This window comes from Mesocricetus auratus, unplaced genomic scaffold, assembly GCF_017639785.1.
Source record: "Mesocricetus auratus isolate SY011 unplaced genomic scaffold, BCM_Maur_2.0 Super-Scaffold_100051, whole genome shotgun sequence".
Taxonomy (NCBI): Eukaryota; Metazoa; Chordata; class Mammalia; order Rodentia; family Cricetidae; genus Mesocricetus; species Mesocricetus auratus.
In genome coordinates, this window is record NW_024429228.1 from 3,443,985 (window position 1) to 3,464,005 (window position 20,021).

The window sequence follows — 20,021 nt, forward strand, 5'->3', positions numbered from 1 at the left end:
CACTGGATCTCACCGTCCTCACACTCAGTCCCCATCTCTTCACTGTCTTCTAGTTCCTGGTATTGGTGGGAACTTGAGCCAGCAATAACCAAGTGTTCCTAATTGCACATGAGTCAGGCCACAAGGAACTGGTTCTCTTCCCCTTGCCTGAGATTGTGCACCCTTTTTCCTCCAAGAGGGATAGTCACATTACTCAGCTACACAGCCATGCTACTCGGGCTGAACCCATCCTCTCCCACGTCCCACAGCCCTGTGAACCAGACTGTGGCAGGCTCTGTTATTGCTCATTTAAAAGAATTTCCCAACTCAAGCAGTTCTGGTGCTGAGTAGACACAGTTACCATGCTTCTTCCTACTGGGCCTTTAGTAAGACTCCTGTCTACATGTTAATTGATGGGGTTTCCTTCTGTGTCAAAGGTGAGATCTGAGGAATGTCTTCTATCATGCCCACCGTGCTTTCTTCCTCGCTGTCCATTGTTAAGGCATGTGAAATCATGGGTTCCCCTTCTTCTCTAATAAAGGTCAAACCCAAGGGATGCCCTTAGTTACTTCCGCCATGTCCTTCCTTTTTAAGGCCCATAGATGTATCTTGGATCATGGGTTTTCTCTTCATTTCTATGAGAACGCAACCCTGAGAGATATCTTCTATCACATCTGCTTTGTTCGTGTCCTCATCGCCGCTGGATTCTTCCCACAAGTTCTCAGCTTCTGGACCTCAGGAGAGGCTTTCTAGTACAGCTCTAACTTATGCTCTCTTTCCTGTCTATCATCATGACTTATGGCTCTGGTTGAATCCTGTCAATTCTAGCTGCTTGGTAGGAGCACTGTAGAAACTGTCCACCAAATCAGAGGTTAATGTGGAGGATAATAGTTGCATATCCCTTCCCATTGCTAGTCCTCCTTTAAAACAAGCATTTTCCTTTAAGCAGCTGTGTCTGCCTTATTTGCACATGTTACTATATATAGCAGTGGACGTGCCAAGGTCAGCACAGCTTGCTGACAGTCTTTTGTCATGTGTGCTACTCTCGGGGGACTGCCATGCAGTCTCTACTCCTTGAACTGTTGTTAGAGGGTCTACATACTTTTGCAGTGGATGCCATTCATCAAGGAGACAGACCACTCCTATGACACATAAAAGAAGATGACCAAATTTGGATTTCCTCCTGCAAGAGTGTTCCATTCTGAGACATCTCAGCCCTGGCTGCATGTCCTATCACACACTCAGGAAGCATGCAACCACCACTACAACAAGGAGGCACACCATCCCTTAGCACGTGGAGAAAAGCACCCATATTGGGGTGTCCCCCATGGACTCTGCCTTCAAACTGATTAGCCACAGATGCATGTCTCATCACACTTTACAGGGACCATACAATCACTCTGCCCCAACTCATCTTCACTTCTGTCTGTTCCTGTCCAGACACCAATCGTGTTAAATGATTTTTCCTGAAGAGACACGAACAGAACCTATTTAACTCAGATAAATCACTGATGACAAACCAAATAAATAGTTCTACCCAAGCCTAATTTAGTGACTTTATTGGGGTTACTTGCAGGACTGCAGATGACTCAGAGAAAGCTGCATTACTTAAAAAACAGACTCCATCATTAATGACAATGAAAATTAAAAAACTACATCCTTGCAATGTGTATGCACCTCCTCTCATAAATGACAGTGTGTAACTTTTTTTAAATTCCTAACGCCGCCGGGCGGTGGTGGCGCACACCTTTAATCCCAGCACTCGGGAGGCAGAGGCAGGTGGATCTCTGTGAGTTCGAGGCCGGGCTGGACCGATAGCCTCCAAAACAATACAGAGAAACCCTGTCTGGTAAAAACAAAAACAAAAACAAAAAAATTCCTAACGCATATGGGCCTCTTCTCCCAGTAGGCATGGATGTTTCAATTCAGAGGTGATTGCTACATAACAGAAGTTAATAGAGGCATTCCCATCCCTGCCTAAGAAGCTCACAGCAAAAGTAGACAGAATTGGATGCAAGTCAGAGCCTGAAGTCATAACCACCAAGATCTCTTAGCTATCAATCAAAATCAATGAAATTTAGTTTTGTGATGATCTTGCTTTTTTAAACAGGCAAAATAGATTTGTTTTTTTTAACCTGAGATCTAGAAGGAGGACATTTTGCTTTTATGTGAGTTTTAAATGTAATAAAAACCCAGCCAATTTAATGCTAATTAGAAAAAATGCATCTGAACAAAATGAAGTAGTGCATTAAAAAGACTTGAGCTGTGTTTGTTTATGTTGTGGGTTGAAATAAAGGTTACTGAGATGAAAAATATATTGCTAAAATGGTTATAAGCTGCTGGCTATAAGTCTTTAGACTTCAAAATAATAATTAAAATAATGCTTACCACATTTAACAAGATAGATGGACTTTCATAAGCTTTCTGGGGAAAGGCCTATAGAACTGTGTTTATAAATTGATGCTGATTTTATTTCTTAACGAATACTGAAGCCTCTAAGGGACCTGGCACAGGTGTTTAAAATCCTGGGTCTGTGCGCAGATAAAATTGAAAAGCAGCCCTGCTTTGTGGATCCTGCGTCTGACCTCATAAAACTGTGTGGGTGAGTTATTTAACTTTACTTTGTTCAGCTGTATGTTACATTATGCTTTATTCTGTTTTACAGAGGTATTGGATATATAGTGTATCAATAATAAAGAGTTCAGTTGAGCAGGTGGCACACACCTTTAGTTTCAGCACACAGTGGACAGAGGCAAGAAGATCTCTGTGAGTTCGAGGCCAGTCTGACCTACAGGGCGAGTTCCAGGACAGCCAGGACTTCACAGAGAAATCCTGTCTGGAAAAATTGTGTGTGTGTGTGTGTGTGTGTGTGTGTGTGTGTGTGTGTGTGTGTCTATGTGTATCTGTGTGTCTGTGTCTGTGTGTCTGTGTGTGTCTGTGTGTGTGATATAGAGCTAAGAAGCAAAGCCTAAACAAGTTGGCGACAGTATTTGGGTAGTTATTTCAAATATTGCCATCTCAGGCTGCTACAGAAGAGATTACATTGAAGTATAAAATGCTTCCTTTTAAGTAGTTACTGTTTCGTGATTATTAAGCAATGGATGAAGCCAAAGGACTGTAGTTGTTAAATAAACTTAGCATTACTTAATTTCAGTATGGTTTTCTTTGGGAAATTTGACTCTCACAAATACATCAAGTTGCCATGTTGCATTTGATTTTGTAATTTTAAATGAGAGGATATAAACTAAAGGTAAGGGTTATAAAATTAATATTCCTTCTGCACTACTGTAGTTTCCACAGGAGCTCTGGAAACCACACACACACACACACACACACACACACACACACACACACACACACACACACACACACGATGCTACTTTGCTGCCACATAGTGGCTTCTCTAGACATATGTTTAATTCACTGCATTTCAGGTCACTGTCAGCCTAAAAAGCTTCTTAGTTGGAAATGAATCAGTGAGGCAGTTTTGTCTTCTAAACCTGTCTACCAATTTAATGTTTTGAATAACAAAGTGACACTATTAGGATGACTTTGTATATATACAGGGACATTCAAGTCTTAGATTTAGCAGCAGTAAAATAAAAAAATTCTGGAGCAATTTTGGTACTATACTAAAACAATGAAAAATAATTTACCAAATGCTTATGCTTGATCTTTGTATAGAGATGGTACAAATAAGGAAATAAATGCTTTTTCTAGTGCTTTCAAGGAACTAAGTATACATTTTCATGTCGGCATGTGTGGATGCTGTGCAGGTCCTAAGGACTGCGTTCACCGTATCACCTCCAGTGTCCTGGCTCTGTAGAGCGGGGTCTCAGTCTGTGGAATGTCTCACCATGTAATGTTACAAATCTTTCCAACTATGTTCTTCCCTTCCCCTCCTTTTGAAGTTATTCCCATTATTATTTTTACATTTCAATTTTCCACCTATATTCAGCATTTCACTGGCCCAATCCTCACTTGATTGTCTTTTCAAGAAAATTTTAAGATTAAAAAATTGAAGATACCTCAAGCTTTTCTTCTTTGGTCTCTAATAAGCTTTTTCATTGTACCAGGAGCACATCTTATTTTCTACATAGCCTTTTGGGTTGGACCTCCCCTACCCAGTTACTTTATCTTATAGTAATCTCCTTTGGTAAAAAAAAATTTTTTTAATGGGACAAGATATGTAGGGTTCGAGTTTTGAGATCTTTAGCTGTCCATCAGTAGACTAGATGATAGTTTTGTTTCAAATTTCATTCTAAAGGAATAAGAATGAGTCCCCATAGAAATTATAAAAGTGTCTTTTTGCAGCTTGCCTTGATATACTTTTAAATTCAAATTAACTTCTGTAGTCTATATCCACACATAATAATTCTCAATGACACTTCCAACTATTTGGTGTTTTTGAAAGATGTGATTTGGAAGTCATTTGTATAAATACATTATACTTCAAAAAGTAAGGAGATTCAAGCGTTTTACATTTTGTTTTAAGAAGCAACTTTTGTATATCCCTTGAAATTTAGAATGACTCACAATTCATAAGCTTGATCGTCTATGATTTATAAATAAATATTTTCAGATAACTTTGATTATAGTAACAGATTTGTGATTCTAATATAATTAAATTTTTAAAGTTGCATTCCTTATTGTTCCCCAAAACATTCTTTTCATTTGTGAATTAATTCCTAATCCCGTTGATAAGGAGGGACACTGATCTTTGTAAAGAAATACACCATTAATCTGGTACCTCCCTCTTTACAAACTTCAGGAAAAGCCGTTAAACCTATTTTTAAGTTTTAGTTGTGTCTGTCTTCCTAACTGTGATTACAACTATAGTTCACTATGACTTTGCCCTCAGAAAGATGATTTGTTAAGTGTTTTATCAACACTGATGGAAGATTACTTTCTTGATTCATGTCTGTCTTCATTCTTATAAAAGCGCTTTGTTTCGTTTTTCTCTGTGATTGGTTAGTTAGAAATACAATTTTCTTTCTGACTGCTGTCAGAGCTCCACACAAAAGAATAAGATAGGCTAGGAGAAAGTATCACTTTATTCTTTAGAAAATAAACATTTCCCCTTTTAAAAGTGATGCATCAGTCAAGGAATCTATTAAACATTTCTCTGACATTCTTTGTTCTTATTGAAGCTTGCCATTTTTGAAAAAGAAAGTATCAGATGAAATAACCTATACTGAAGATACTGCTAACTCACTTGCACTTCTGGGTAAGTTAAAATTTCTTGGATGGAGAATATAAGATGTAGGACAATGTGGGGAAATGGGTGTGCCTGCTTTCACTGTTTCCTTAACAGTATCCTCGACACCAAGGCTCCTCCCATATTTTATATTGAGAGTTATCACTGTGTGCTCAAGATGTTTTCTACTGAGGTGTTCAAGACTGGCTTTTACTTCTCTGTGAATATTTGATTTGATGTATAGTTTAGTTATGGGTTCGTTAATCCCCCTTAGTGCTTTGAGAGGTTCATACATTTTTTGATCCTATCCATCCCTCACCCAACTCTTCCTAGATCTAACCCCCGACTTTATAGTGTACTTCTGCCCATGGAGACCAATTTGTGCTGCTCAAATATTCTTGAATGTGGCTCTTTCAATGGAGCCTGCACTCTTGGAGGGACCAGTCCCCCTCCACCAAAGCAATTAATGGCCAGTAGCTGCATAGCTAGGGGTGGAATTCCACTCAGTCTTCATTTAGTAATCATAAAAACGTTGTCACATTTGGGCTCTTATATTGAGTTGCTGAAACTCAATATAAGAAGTACTGTTGAGTACTTCCTTGTTCACTGTATACCCCAAACTCTTAAATAAAATCAAATATGAAAAATGTCATATGAGTATGCATATATATATATATATATATATATATCTGGGTTTTTATTGTTTAGAAATAGGAAAATAACTTCCTAAAAAATGAGATCATATGAAACACTTTCTGATAATTGGTCCCTGGGACATGATGATATATTCTCAAACAAATGTTAAGCTAAATTTACAGTTACTGATTTAAGTCGTTATTTGTAAAAGTAAAATAATAGGTAAATGATTGATAAACTGTTAAAGCTATTTGCCCAAGTTGTTTTCTGAGTACTATACTCCATACAGTTTTTCAACTAAAGTGAATAAAAAGCATTTTGTTTTTAACATTAAATATTACTTATAATTCTTTTATGCCTAAGTTTCATCATCTTCAACTGTAGTTACTCAGAGTAAACTTCCTAATTTCATCTCAAACATTAGAGGAAAATATCGCAAAGACTAGAGTAAATAAGGAGAGTAAAGGAACCCTTAAGAATCAGGCAGTCTCAGAAGAAAAGTTAGTGGAAAAGTTAAATCCAAAGCTATTCTACAAAATGACATGCTAATATTAAAAAATAGAAGTTTTGTTCTAGAGTACCACCTCTTAGAGAATTGGCAGACATTTTTATAACAATACATGACCAGTCATCAGATTATTCTTTGCTTAGTGACAGTCGGTCACTAAAAGTACATTCCTGTGCCCCTGAGGACAGTATGAGTTCTTAATTTCTTATGAATTCCCTTCACTGGTTAGGTAGTGTACTACTGCTCTGTCCCATGCCTTTTTTAATTGCTGGAAACATGAAGCAAATGAAAATACACATACACAAAATGAGGTGTTAAATAAAATATATTCATGACCAGTACTAATAAATCCCAGGTTCTACCATGTATTGATAAGTGATATTGCAATTTCTTCTAAATGATATGTAGCTGTTTCTGACTCAGGAGAAGATTCTGGAACTAAATGGCAGGTTATTTAGGCAGATACTCTGCCCTAAAATAAACAGCAGAAAGCTGTAGAAATATTCCTAATTTGTAGTAACTGAAAAGAGAGAGAAGCAGATGTGAAACTGAGAGTTTCCCATACTTACGTTTGGTAGTTTATTCTTCTTGCCCGTTGTCGTTGTTAACACACACACACACAGTGACATTCTAACTCCAAATGAAGCTCCAAACATGTTTGTAAGGAGTTATCATTGACATTATTAAGGGACAGCTCTCTTGAGGAGACAGTGCTGAGGCAAGAATGAGGCCTGCATTGTGCTCCACCCCATCTCCATGCTCCCTCACCCCCCACCCCCCAACCCCCCACCCCCCCACCCCACCCCCACCCCCCGGTCAGTGCTCCCTCACCCACTAGCCACTCCTGCTGGAAGTGAATGTTATAGCCTTTATGGGATTCTTTACTCTCTTATACTCAGAGAATCCAGCCTGGTCCAGTTTATTCCTCAAGCTGACTCTAGTTGTCCTGAAGCATCCAGATTGGCAAGGGTCATTGCAGAGTTCCACAGATTATCTTCAGATCCTCCTGAGGAACATTCTGTTTTCTTCTTCTCTCTTATATTACATCCCAACCATAGCTTCCCCCTCCTTCCCCTCCCCCCCGCCTCCCCCACCTCCCCTCTACCCCAGATCCACCTCCCTCTGCATCTCCTCAGAAAAGAGCAGGCCCCCTCCTGGCGAACATTCTTGTTGGACATCAAAGGGGTGAATGCAGTCTAGCTTGAATTATTGAATTTACTAAATTGAACTCTGTAATAGCATAGATACAACTGAAAAAGAAACACTATGTCCTCATCCTTACCCAGAAAACTTGAAATAGAGTTATTACGTTTGAGTTAAAGAATGCCCTGAAATTCCTCTCTTTCAGTCTGCCAGCAAATGAGAGTGAAGTTAATAAGGAATGTTAAGAAAAGAATGCACTATGAATCACAAGTCTCTGAGTGTAGCTAGGAAGGGTAATAACCTATATTTGTCAACAGTAACTGTCACACATAGCACTTAACAATGAGCTAACCATTGCTCTCAGCCCCGTCTCGTGTGAAGTCAATCTTTACAGCCCTCTTAAATGTAGTAACTGTTAAGCCTGCTTTACAGTTGAAAAATTCAAATGCTAGTTTACACACTCTTTTTAAATTTTTATTTTTAAATTTAAATTTAAATGAGAAACAAGGTTGCTTCACATACCAATTCCAGGTCCCTCTCCCTTTCCCTCCCCTCCTCCCACGCCCTCCCACCAACCCCTCCAATATCCCCTCATTTCCCCAGGGAGGGTGAGGCCCTCCATGGGGGTGTCCATAGTCTGTCATTTCATCCAGGGCAGGGCCTAGACCCTCCCTTGGGAGTCCAGGGTAAGAGTGCATCTCTCATTGTTGGATGGGCTCCCAAACTCAATTTGTATACTCGGGATAAATACTGATCTACTTTTAGTATGTAGCAGAGTCAGAATTTATTCTTGGATGGTCTGACTCCAGTATTATTATTATTAGTGTCATTTGGTTCTGTCCAGAAATGGCAGGCTGAAATGATTGAGGTACCAAATATATAAGGATGGATTCAAAGTATTATATAGACACATATGTACATGTGCGTGTATGTTCACATATGCCATATCACTTCATTTTATCCAACACTAGAACATAAATAAGATGGTGGTCCTATAAATCTTTCATCAAGCCACAAAGTTATAGCATCTATTGTTGTTTGTGGTGACGGCGATAGAAGCAACCCTCCATTGACAGTTGCATGAAAATACAGCAATACAGTTGTGCACAATGCATAACACTTGATAAGTGGCTGTGTCCCTAGTTTAAGTATTTACTATATTTTATCATTTAGATAAATAAATGTACTTTTTACTTGCTATTTTTAAATTAACTGTCAAACAATAACTGTTTGCCAGCAGCAACATCTTGCATTCACTATGTATCTCAATTGCTTTGTTTCTTGTGCTTAATTTAATATCATGTTTGTGTAAGTAAACAATATGTTATTCATATAAAAGTAACACCTAACAAGGAATTTCCCAGAAAATACCCCCATATGAAGTGGTACATGACTATGGTACAGTGTGTGTGTGTGCATATATACATGATCACACATGTAATTATAAGACCCAATATGAGTATCTGATGAGATTTTAAAGTGACTGTAGGTATCATATTGGTTTCATATGCTTACATTTTAAATAAACTTATAACATGTTATTACACCACCATCCTTTATCCTTCTGACAGGTGAATTAATGAAGGTACCAAGTTCTAAATTAAGGATACAAATTTGTAAATGTATTATTGACTTCTATCATGCAGAACCACCAAAAAAGCATATTCCAGGTAAAGTTTCATTTCTCTTTCAGTGATAATTTGTATCTTTAGGAAACAAAATTTCATTATCTCATATTTCATATCCCTAAACTTTGAAACCCAGGCTCATGGATTCAACACATAAAAATAAAATTTGTGTGTAACTTTGACTTCTTCAGTTATCTTTAAAAATTGTACACTTTTTTTTAGTTTGGGGGTTTACATCAAATTTTTATCTTGATGATAAATATTTATAGCCCAGTTGATAAAGGAATAGTCAATTAAGTTTTATTGTTACTAGTAGTATTTCTTAGCATTGTAAATAAAATTATTTACATAATATCAATACATCCAAGGAGATGCTAAATTTCTAATAGTGGTGCCATTCTCTATTGTGTTTGGGGAGAACTCTGTATGTTATAGCTAGGAAATACTAATATATACTGGTGAGTAGATTATAGCAAGTATTAGCATTGTGAGGATATGATATTATTTAAGACATATTTCTTATCTTCATTGATTATATAATTTGCAGTCAATATAGTAAGAGGGAATAAATAAATAAATGATATTTTGAAGATATATGTTTTTAAATAGATAAAAGTAAGTTGATGATAGTCTAAAAACTGTATGACTAAGGAGAACATGACAAGATATCTGAGTTAATGAAATTCATAAGGAGATTATTAAATATACAATGTGAAGTCTCAGTTAGGTAAGCAGATTGAAGAATTTAGTGAATAGTAGACATTGGATACTAAAATCATCAGGGATAAGAAAAACAGGCTTGTGGGCGGTGGTGGCACACACCTTTAATCCCAGCACTCATGAGTTCAAGACCAGCCTGGTCTACAAGAGCTGGTTCCAGGACAGCCTCCAAAGCTACACAGAGAAACCTGTCTCAAAATACACACACACACACACACACACACACACACACAAAAGTAAGGAAAAACATGCTTGAAATTCACTGAGTGGAAATGAAAATTGGAACTGTCAGTGATTGAATTAGTCAGGAAATAAATAATGTGAACAGCAAGGGCTCAAGAAGAGCACTATGAAGAGTGTTCATACTGAGAGTTGAGAAATGTGCTCAAAAGAATTAAGGGAAGTTTAAAAAGGATCCAACAAATAGAAATGTTCAAAAAGAGGAGGAGCTTGGTCTGGTATTGCCATCATTGGGATCCCGTGTGTGCTGCTGAGACTGCAGGCTGCCCTGTCTCTGTTGCACTGTGACCTGACCAGGCTGCAGGAGAGGGCAGCCACGGAGAGAACCCGAGACGGAGAGAACCCGAGACACCAGAAAGTTAGAAGAATACAAAACGGAGAGATCTAGAACATTGGACAGAAGTGCAAAACCTCAGGGGAAATCTAAAAGGTCAAATGGTAGAGAGATTATGAATGTAAAACTATGTGACCAGTGTGGAGAAATGTTGAGCCAGGCTCTAGATATATTCTGAACAAGAATATTCCTCCTGGTGTAAACCATGAGAAATCTGTATTGTGGAGAAGTACATATTGTCCTTTCATCTTCAAATGTACCCTCGAAAGCTCAACCTGCTCTCTTACTAAACCAAACGAGTGTCAGAAAAGAAGAGAAACCGTATAAGTAAATGTGAGGAGCACAAAGAGCTGCCATCCCCAGTGCTTTCCAAACATGAAAGGGTACATAGTGATGAGAAACCATATACAGATAAGTAAAATGGGAATGCTTATATTACCCTGCCAGACATTCAGAGACACGTGATAACACTCAGTGCAGAGAAACCTTATAAACATAAGGTGTCCTGTAAAGCCTTTGGCTGTTCCAGTTTAGTTCTAATACATGAGAGAAATTGCTCCAGGGAGAAAGTCTGTGAGTGTAAGCAATGTTGGGGGGAAGCATGTGGTTTATCATGTTCTATTCAGATATGCATGAAATTATGCTGGAGAGAAACTTTATGCATGTAAGCAATGTTAGAAAATCTTCAGTCATCCATATTCCCTTCAAATGTGTGAAAGAACACATTGGAGAGAAGCCTTATGTTTGTAAGCATTGTAATAAAACACATTTACAACAGTTAGTCACAACAGTTAGTTCACATTCATGAAAGAACTCACATTGGAGGAAAAACTACATATGTAAACAATGTAGAAAATCCCTGAGTGCTTCAGGTCCCTTGCTTATGTGAAAAGATTCATAGAAGAAAGAATCCTTTCTTATTTAAGCATTGTGGTGAAACCTTCAGTTGCTCTACTTACTATTAAAGACATGCAGAAATTTTTGTTAAAAAAGAGAAACTCAGTGTTGTAAGCAGTGTAAGAAAGCCTTCATTCAACCCAGTAACTTTCACAAGCAAAAGAACTCATGCTGGAAAGGATCTCTGAGCAACAAGCATGGGAAGTTGTAGGCAGACTTTTCTTTCTCACCTGTCAGTTCCCAAATAACTGACAAGGAGACTCAATATTAATTATAAATGCTCAGCTAATAGGTCAGGCTTATTACTAACTAGCTCTTACAGCTTAAATTAACCCATTTCTATTCATCTATGTACTGTCACGTGGCTTGTGGATTACCTGTCCTCCAGCCTGTCTTGCTCTCTCTGTGTCACTTTCTGACTATTCTGACTCTGCCCTTCTTCTTCCAAGAATTCTCCTAGTCTAGCTCTCCCACCCAATCTCTCCTGTCCAACTATAGGCCAGTCATCTCTTTATTAACCAATGAGAGTAATACATATTTATAGTTTACAAAGATTGTCCACAGAAGGAAGTGTTCATTGTCACACAACTGACTTTCCAGGACTCAGGAGAATGCCAAATGCTGAGAACTTGTATTAATATAAATTGTGTGGAACAATTCTAGTTACCTTGATTCAATTCATAGATAGAACATAGTATGGGGAGAAACCTTGAAGAGAAGAAATATGCAAAGTCCTCATTAAAGTCATGTATAAGAATGAAGTCCACATCATGTGGGTATGAAAAATAATTTTTATGGCTGACAGTTGTCACAAGTAAAGTCAAAATACCATGAAAAGTTTTAGTGTAAAATAACCCTATCAATGCCATGCCCGCTGCGCAGCCTGTATCCGAGAATGTGGCGAGGGTATAGGGATTGATGACACAGAGACCAGAAGGCTCCTCAAGAAGGCTCTCCTTTATTCCTACTTTGGCTGGTTATTATATACCCTGACACCAGAGGCGGCGATGGGTAGCTAGAGAGAGGCGGTTAGTCTTTGGAAAAGGTCGAGGTCAGGGCGTTCCCGTGGGCAAGCCCTTTTCAGGAACTTATTGCCCTGGGCATTGTATTGTTTTTAGTAAACATGTTTTTAGTAAACATTGTATTACAGCTGCCTGGTCCCAGGCTGATGGGGAAGTGGGTCTCTGGCCAAGGTCTGGTGTCCCCACATATCAATGTACCAGGAAGAGACTGAAGCAAAATACTTGCTGTAGCATCTTCTATAAAAATACCCACCCTGAAGGAAATGTTCAAAAGTGAGAAATAATTTGTTTATCAGGGGAAGAAACCTAAAGATTGACATGTGTGTATTAATGAATGAAATGCTTCATGAAGAGACTTCTGTGATGATGGATGGAAAGCCCAAGCTGCTGTAGTTGTAGCTAACGTTTGAGAGCTGCTGACAACAGTGACCTTACAGCAATATGAAAGGACCATGAGAGCAGAAGCAGTCACTTGAGACTGAAGCAGGGTCAGCTCATAAATACAAACCTGTACTTAGAGCTGAAGGGCAAAAGCAAACAGGAAGATGGGGACCAGCAGCTCACTGGTAGCAAGATCAATGAATGGCTGTTTGGGTTTTGTTGTTAGCTTTTGGATGTGGAAATGAAGCTTCTAGGCAGACAAGCTAGAAGCTCCTAAGTGGGAAGTGGAAAAATCAAGCCCTTGAAGTAAACATGAGACATTGTAGTTAAGAGCACAATCCTAGAATTGATTCAGCAAAATAGAGACACCCTGTAAAGAAAAGAAGACACGCTGGCAAGATGACTCAGTGGGTAAAGGCACCTGCTGCCGAGGCTAGCAACTTGAGTTCAATCCTCAGGACACATATAGTGGAAGGAAAGAACTGACAGCCATAGGTCATCCTCTGACCTCCACACACATGCCGTGGCACACAGGGGTTGTAAATACATTGCCACAACATGCACCAAAAGAAAAAGAATTAGAGTAAAAATACCTTAAAACTTTATTTAGAGCTGCATATGGTGGCACACACTTTTAATTCCAGCACTTGGGAGACACAGGTAGGTGGATCTCTGTAAGTTCAAGGCCACCCTGGGATACAGAGCAAGTTGCAGTATATCCAGGGCTAAGCAAAGAAACCCTGTCTTGAGAAACAAACAAAACTTTATTTAAAAAAAGAGAGACAGTGGTGCATGAGTTAAGACAGAGGAGTTTTGAGGTTCAGGGAAGTGAATGTAACCTTGACGTAATCAAATTGGGAGATGTAGACAGTGCCCTTACAAGTGTTGCTCAGTTGGTTAAAGTCACAGGCACGGCTGGATGTTTGGGACCAGAGCTGGAAAGTCCTCAGTAGAGTGATTGGAAAATATATGGTCCATGACACAGAAGTTAGGTTCATGAGACTAGATGTTTATGTGTCCTTCAATAGAAATGTAAACTCAGTAGAAAAAAACAGCAAGAATAAAGCACTTACTTTAGGTCAGCCATGCAAAAGACTTATGTAACTAAAATCATGAGTTGGAAAAGTATTTTGTGAATGGGCTATAGTAGAGTATAAAATTCTATATGTAATGTGCTATTAAAATTATGTACATACATTAAAAATAATCAGCAAGAAATATATTGAATGTTAACATTATCTTTAAATGGTAAAATTATAAGCAATTTTTATTATCCTTTGTATTTTCATTTTTAAAAGTGTGTGTGTGTGTGTGTGTGTGCCTGCACTGTATGTATATGGTTATATATGTCTGGTATATGCTCACGTATGTGTATAGGTAGCTGAGGATGTTGGGCATTCTGCTCTATAATTCCATAATCTTTTGAGCCAGGGTCTCTTACTAACCCTATCATTAAGCTGGTGGCCAGTAAGCCCAGCAATCTTATTGACTCTCCCCCAAGCCCTGGAGTCACAAGCAAGTGTGTAGCCATGCCATGCTTTTTTGTGCGTGTGTTTCGTTTGTTGTTAAGTATTGTTGTTTGTGAGACATAGTGTCACCATGTCCCCCTGGCTAGCCCGGTACTGTCTGTGTAGACCAGACTATCAGAGAACCCACCAAGATCTGTCTGCCTCTGCATCCTGAGTGCATTAATGAAAGGTGTGTGCCACCATGCCCAGCTCATGCCAAGCTTTTTACCTTCATGCTAAAGATTCAAAGTCAAGTTCTCATGCTTGTAGAGCAAGCGCTATTACCCTCTTTGTATCTGTAAATACCCTTTTAAACTTTCACAGTGAGTATGTAGGGTATACCTCCTATTTCCAGATAATCCAGAGATGAACAGGGCCTTGGCTATGGCCTGGGGACAGACATCTCAGAACTGTGTCATGGCTAAAGAATCTAGTTGGATTTAAAGGTCAAGATGTCAGGGAGTTATACATGAGGTCACTGAGGGAAAACAGCTCACCTTACTGTGGTGTTTATTTAATCCCCATGACTATAAACAGCTAGCAAAAGTGGCAGTGTGCCTCCTGGGACCTATAGCAGAATGAAATTTTGTAAGTCTTGCTATTCCGCTGCCCTAAAATACCCCTGAATTCACAATCATTAATTCTCCCCTCTCATTTACTGCTGATAGGATATAATTCTTATCCCTTGAAAAAGCTGAAGCAGTACATTATCACAGATAGTGAAAATGTAAAGTATTTGTAACCATGCTATTTGACTTTACAGAAAGTTAACTACTTACTGACACATACATAGGATTTTGTTTGTTTGTTTGTTCTGTTTTTTCATTTGTATGTATTTAGAATTTAAGATGTGGTTCCAAACTCTGTGAGTTTATTTCAAGGCCAAAATACTATGAATCCCCAGGGCAAAACTGGCATATTGTAAATTAAATGTTATTGGACACAACCATGTCCATTTTTTCATTTTATTTATGGCTTTCTTCTTACTATGATATCATGCTACAATATCTAGAGCTAGATAGTCCAGGCACAGATCATAATAACAGATCAGAGATTAAATATATACTGTATGACCATTTGTAGATAACTTTGCCCATTCCTCTGCTGTACACATTGTAAATACCATGTGTTCTTTAAAAAAGCTTTTTATGTTGTTTCTGTTACTAAATGATCATTATGTGAAATAACTGTCCCTGTTATGGTGCTAGGCTACCAGCAGGTGAGCTCGTCATACAAGATCAAGATGGCTGAAGCTGGAGGATTGGCAAAAGCAATGGTCCAGTCTGTGCACTTGCTTGAAAATCAGCTCGTTGAGAAACTTTGGGTTCTTAAAGTTCTGCAGCATCTCTCCACTTCTGGTGTGTAGCATGTTGCTGAATTTGCTATTTCATTGTCCACTACTTTTCCTTTTCTATAATAGACTATGCAATACAAATAGTTGTTAAATTTAATTTTCAGAAGCTAATTGCACTTTAATGGTGAAAACCCAGGCTGCTGGCGGAATCTGTGCTCACCTCAATGACCCGGATCCCTCAGGGCAGCTCCTCTTTCGTTCATCAGAAATACTTTGGAACCTCCTGGAAAAATCTTCAAAGGATGAAGTTATACAACAGCTTAGTAACTTGGAATGTCTGCTGTAAGTGTCTGTGGGTAGCTAGCAATGTCGTTTGCCTTGAACAATAGCCAGTGATAGATAACTAACAACTTTGAATAACTGTGACTGTGCTTCGTGCCATTGTAGAAGGCAAAGCAGCTACACTTTTTATTCTTTTGTGAGTTCTGAGGTAGGTCTCCTGTAGTAAGGCCAGCTTGGAACTTGCAATATAGTTGAGTGAGGATGGTCTCCTTCCTCTTCTTCCCCAGTACTGGAATTATAAAGAAGTGTGTACTGCCATGTCCTGGAGAAGCCAGGTATAATAGGATGCTCTCAAAGTATTGTGCTATAGAGCTAATGTGTTCCTTTACAGATGAATAAAGTAAAATTAGACTTTCGCAGGGCATTGGCAGCACACACCTTTAATCCCAGCACTCAGGAGGCAGAGGCAGCCTGTGAACTCTGTGAGTTCAAGGCCACGTTGGTCTCCAGAGCGAGTTCCAGGACAGCCTCCAAAGTAATACAGAGTAACTCTGCCTCAAAAAACCAAAAAAAAATGTTTTTAATTTGAAATTTTTAATTAAGAAAATTAGAACATTTCATGGATCTTCATTTTAAAAATACTGGAACGTTTCATGACTGCCAGACGAGGTGAGACAGAAACTCTGTCATCAACCTCTTACGTTTACAGAGAAAAGCAAGTACATAACATAAATAATTAAATGAAAGTATAATAAATATAATGAGACTTTTTGCAAGCTATTGCATCTTTTCCAGAATAAGGTGGATGAATATATTTTTGTTTTCAAGTGACCCCAAGCCCCAAGCGTACTGTCCTAGTTAGTGTTAACTGTTAACTTGGCACAGTCTGTAACTACTGAAAAGGGAGTCGCTATTGAGGGCTTGGTCAGATTTACCTGTACATCTGTGGGGGACTGTCATTATTGTAACTGCTCTAAGATGGCCCAGCCCACTGTGGGCAGCACCATTCCCTGGACAGTGGTTCTAGGCTATACAAATCAGCCAGGTGAGCACGAGCCTGTGAGTGAGCCAGCCACTCATAGGAACCATGGGGGAACATGGCTTCTGCTTCATGTCTTGCCCTGACTTACTCTCAGTCATGAACTGTGACCTGTAAGTGTAAGCCAAATAAATCATTTCCTCCTCTGAGTTGCTTTTGGTCAGTGTTATTTTTATCACAGTAACTGAAAAGAAACTAGAACACCGACTGATGATGCAACTAAAAAAAAAAGAAAAGAAAAAGCTGATTTCCTCAGCCTGTTTGGTGAGATTGCAGAAAATGTGAGGACTTAGTGTCTCTCTATCTATGGGTGCTGTCTTCACGCTTTTGGCTTCATCCTGGTAGAACAGTGGTTCTCAACCTGTGGCTCATAACCCCTTTGGGGGTAAAACCACCCTTTTACAGGGGTCATATATGAGATATTCTGGGTATCAGACATTTACATTATGATTCATAACAGTAGCAAAATTTATATTATGAAGTAGCAATGAAAATAATGTTATGGGTGGGAGTTCACCACAACATGAGGAACTGTATGAAAGGCCCACAGCATTAGGAAGGGTGAGAACCGCTGCTGTAGAACCACAATCCTGGGCCTACTACAGCAGGGCCCCAAGCGGCAGAAACAATGACTGTCTACTACAGAAGGAATCTGGCCTGGAGTTGAGATGCTTTATGCTTCCTCTCACTCATTAACCTCAGCAGTATCTCACCGATTAGGAGTCAGTTACACACAACAGTCTTTTGCAGAGGAAAAGACAAGTAAAAATCAGATTCAGAAAAAATAAAAACCTAAAAGAAGTTTAGTATGAGGAAAGCAGAAGAGTGAGGAAGGCCATTAAGAGCTGAGGCTCCAGAGAGAGCAAGAACCATGACGTCAGAGCCATGGGAAGCTGACTGAGAGAAGACTTTATCCTAAGAATCAGGATAAAGCTGTGAGTGGCTTTAACATGACATGATTAAGTCTTGTAACAAAATCACATCGACAACTGTGGGTAGTTAGATTAGTGGCTTCTTATTTGGTGCATTGTCATGAATTAGAAGCAGGTTGGGAAGGATAAAAAGATGAGAAACACTTCAGTCAAAAGTTTAAAATTAAGAGTAGGTTTTGTTGATAGAGAATTATTTCCATAGGAACGTGTCTAGGTTGAGCGTTCCTTAACAGAGTATCAGAGAACTGTAGTTCATAAACAACAGTAACCTTTTCTCAGTGTTAGAGGCTAGAAATGAACTCAGAGTGCCAGCATGACAGGGCTCTGGTAAAGGTGCTCTTCAAGACAGCAGGACCCTGACAGCTCATCCCACAGGGAACGAAACCTGCAGCAGAGCTCTTTGACGTTCCTGGTGTGAGGACATTGATTGGTCTGAATCCTTCTTCCCCTAAGCCCACCTTCCCCAAGCTTCATACAAGCCAGCATTTCAAGAAATAAGTTTTGAAGAGGAGCAAACATTTTCCTATAACAATATCATTTTTAATGTTTTATTTTCTAGGGCTTTGAAGGAAGTATTTAAAAATCTGTTTATGAGGGGCCAAAGTCATTATGACCGTCAACTTAGAAATGATATATTAGTTATCACCACAATTATAGCTCAGAACCCTGGTGCACCAATGATTGTAAGTATGCATCAGATTGCATTAATTTTAATGGTGAAAGTGATAGAGGTATTGTAAATCATGTTTTAGTGTTTATGTGTTTTATTGCAGTGCTAAGTTGTGTTTTAATGCTCTGCCATTCTGTTGCGTTCCTGAGCAAGTCTGACATTCTTCATATTTCATCACTTACAGTATCCCTGGTGTTTTTCTTTTTTTCTGTTCACCTAGCTTCATTTCCTTTCCTTTTCTTTCCTTCTTTCTTTCTTTCTTTTTTTTTTTTTTTGAGACAGGGTTTCTCTGTGTAGCTTTGTAGATCAGGCTGGCCTTGAACTTACGGAGATTCACCTGCTTCTGCCTCCCAAGTGCTGGGATTAAAGGTGTGTGCCACCAACGCCCGGCTTTCATTTCCTTTTCAATAAAATAATTTTGTCTATCATTTCATGCAGTACAAATGTACCTACTTGTCGCACCTGCTGTGTGGCCTGCATCCGAGAATGTAGCGAGGTGGTCGGGATAGATGACACAGAGACCGGTCGGTTGCTTTAAGAAAACTTTATCTTCCCAAGTCAGCTTAGGAGAGAGCTCTCAGAAGAAATCTCAGGAGAAGTCTCTCCAAGAAAAAGGGCTTCCCTTTTTAAGGACTTTTGCCATCCATTTACATACCATTCTTTCCACTTCTCACCCTCCTGGCTGGTGGTTTAATCTCCGGCCCCAGAATCGGGGAGACACCACAGGGGGCAGGAAGAGGCATCTAGCCATAGGAGGTGTGGAAGGCATGGTATTTCAGTGAGCCAGCCCTTATCTGAGCCCTATCAAGCTTTAAAGCACTGAATTGTTTTCAGTAAACATTACATAGATGCCTGCTCCCAGGCCGAAGGGGAAGTGGGTTTCTGCTCAAGGTCTGGTGTCCCCACAATTCACCCCTTTTTATTTTTAAATGAGGCACTCCTGTCTTAGGTCAAGTAGGGTCACCCTCCCTGGCCCGTCTTTGGGGGACCTTGAACCCCTGTTAGGTGGGAGTGGGTCTTCCCCACAAGTTGCCCGTCATTGAAGTAGCCCCACCCTTAAAATCATTTGTAATAAGGCTTTATGGCTATCGGGATTGCCATGGGCTAAGGCACTTTGAACTCAGCATGAAGCCAGAATGCCTACTGCCACTGTTACCATTCCTAGGACCCCCACTGACATAGCGCCTCTCTGTCACCTGCCCATCCCCCGATCTGGGCCTTAGCATTCTACCACCAGCCTTTCTTTGCTACAAGGGTGATTTATAGTTACAATTTGACGGTCAAAACAGTGATAAAGTTTACAATTATTTTAAGATCTACTTAGGAAAGCATTAGAGAGTGCGCTTGCACAGATACATTAGGTACAATCATTGATGTTACACATGTAGCATTATAAAAAATATGAACAAGAGGCTTGTTGCACTATTTACAGGGTACCAATTTGTTCCTGTGGTGATGTAGTCTGTTGATTTAATGTCAGTAGTATCAGCCGAACATGCAACCCGAGTCAAAGTCTTTTTGTCGCACCAGGACAAACCACATTTCTCCAGAAAAACACACTGTGATTCCAGAAACAGGAACTACCGAGTCTGATATTTCAAGTGACCATGT

At 39.3% G+C, this 20,021-nt stretch overlaps 1 protein-coding gene across 4 annotated transcripts in view; it reads left to right on the forward strand.

Annotated features, from left to right (window-relative positions):
* Cfap69 (cilia and flagella associated protein 69) overlaps positions 1-20,021 on the forward strand; it is a 62,341-nt gene that overhangs the window by 12,025 nt on the left and 30,295 nt on the right. For all 4 annotated transcript variants that reach the window (XR_005873264.1, XM_040735832.1, XM_040735834.1 and 1 more), the window contains exons 4-9: positions 2,472-2,581; positions 5,130-5,206; positions 9,035-9,133; positions 15,402-15,551; positions 15,652-15,829; positions 18,300-18,423. Coding sequence is in view for 3 of the 4 variants with exons in the window: in XM_040735832.1 (XP_040591766.1) it covers positions 2,472-2,581; positions 5,130-5,206; positions 9,035-9,133; positions 15,402-15,551; positions 15,652-15,829; positions 18,300-18,423 (738 nt within the window). In the remaining variant the exon portion in view is untranslated. The remainder of the gene's footprint in view (positions 1-2,471; positions 2,582-5,129; positions 5,207-9,034; positions 9,134-15,401; positions 15,552-15,651; positions 15,830-18,299; positions 18,424-20,021) is intronic.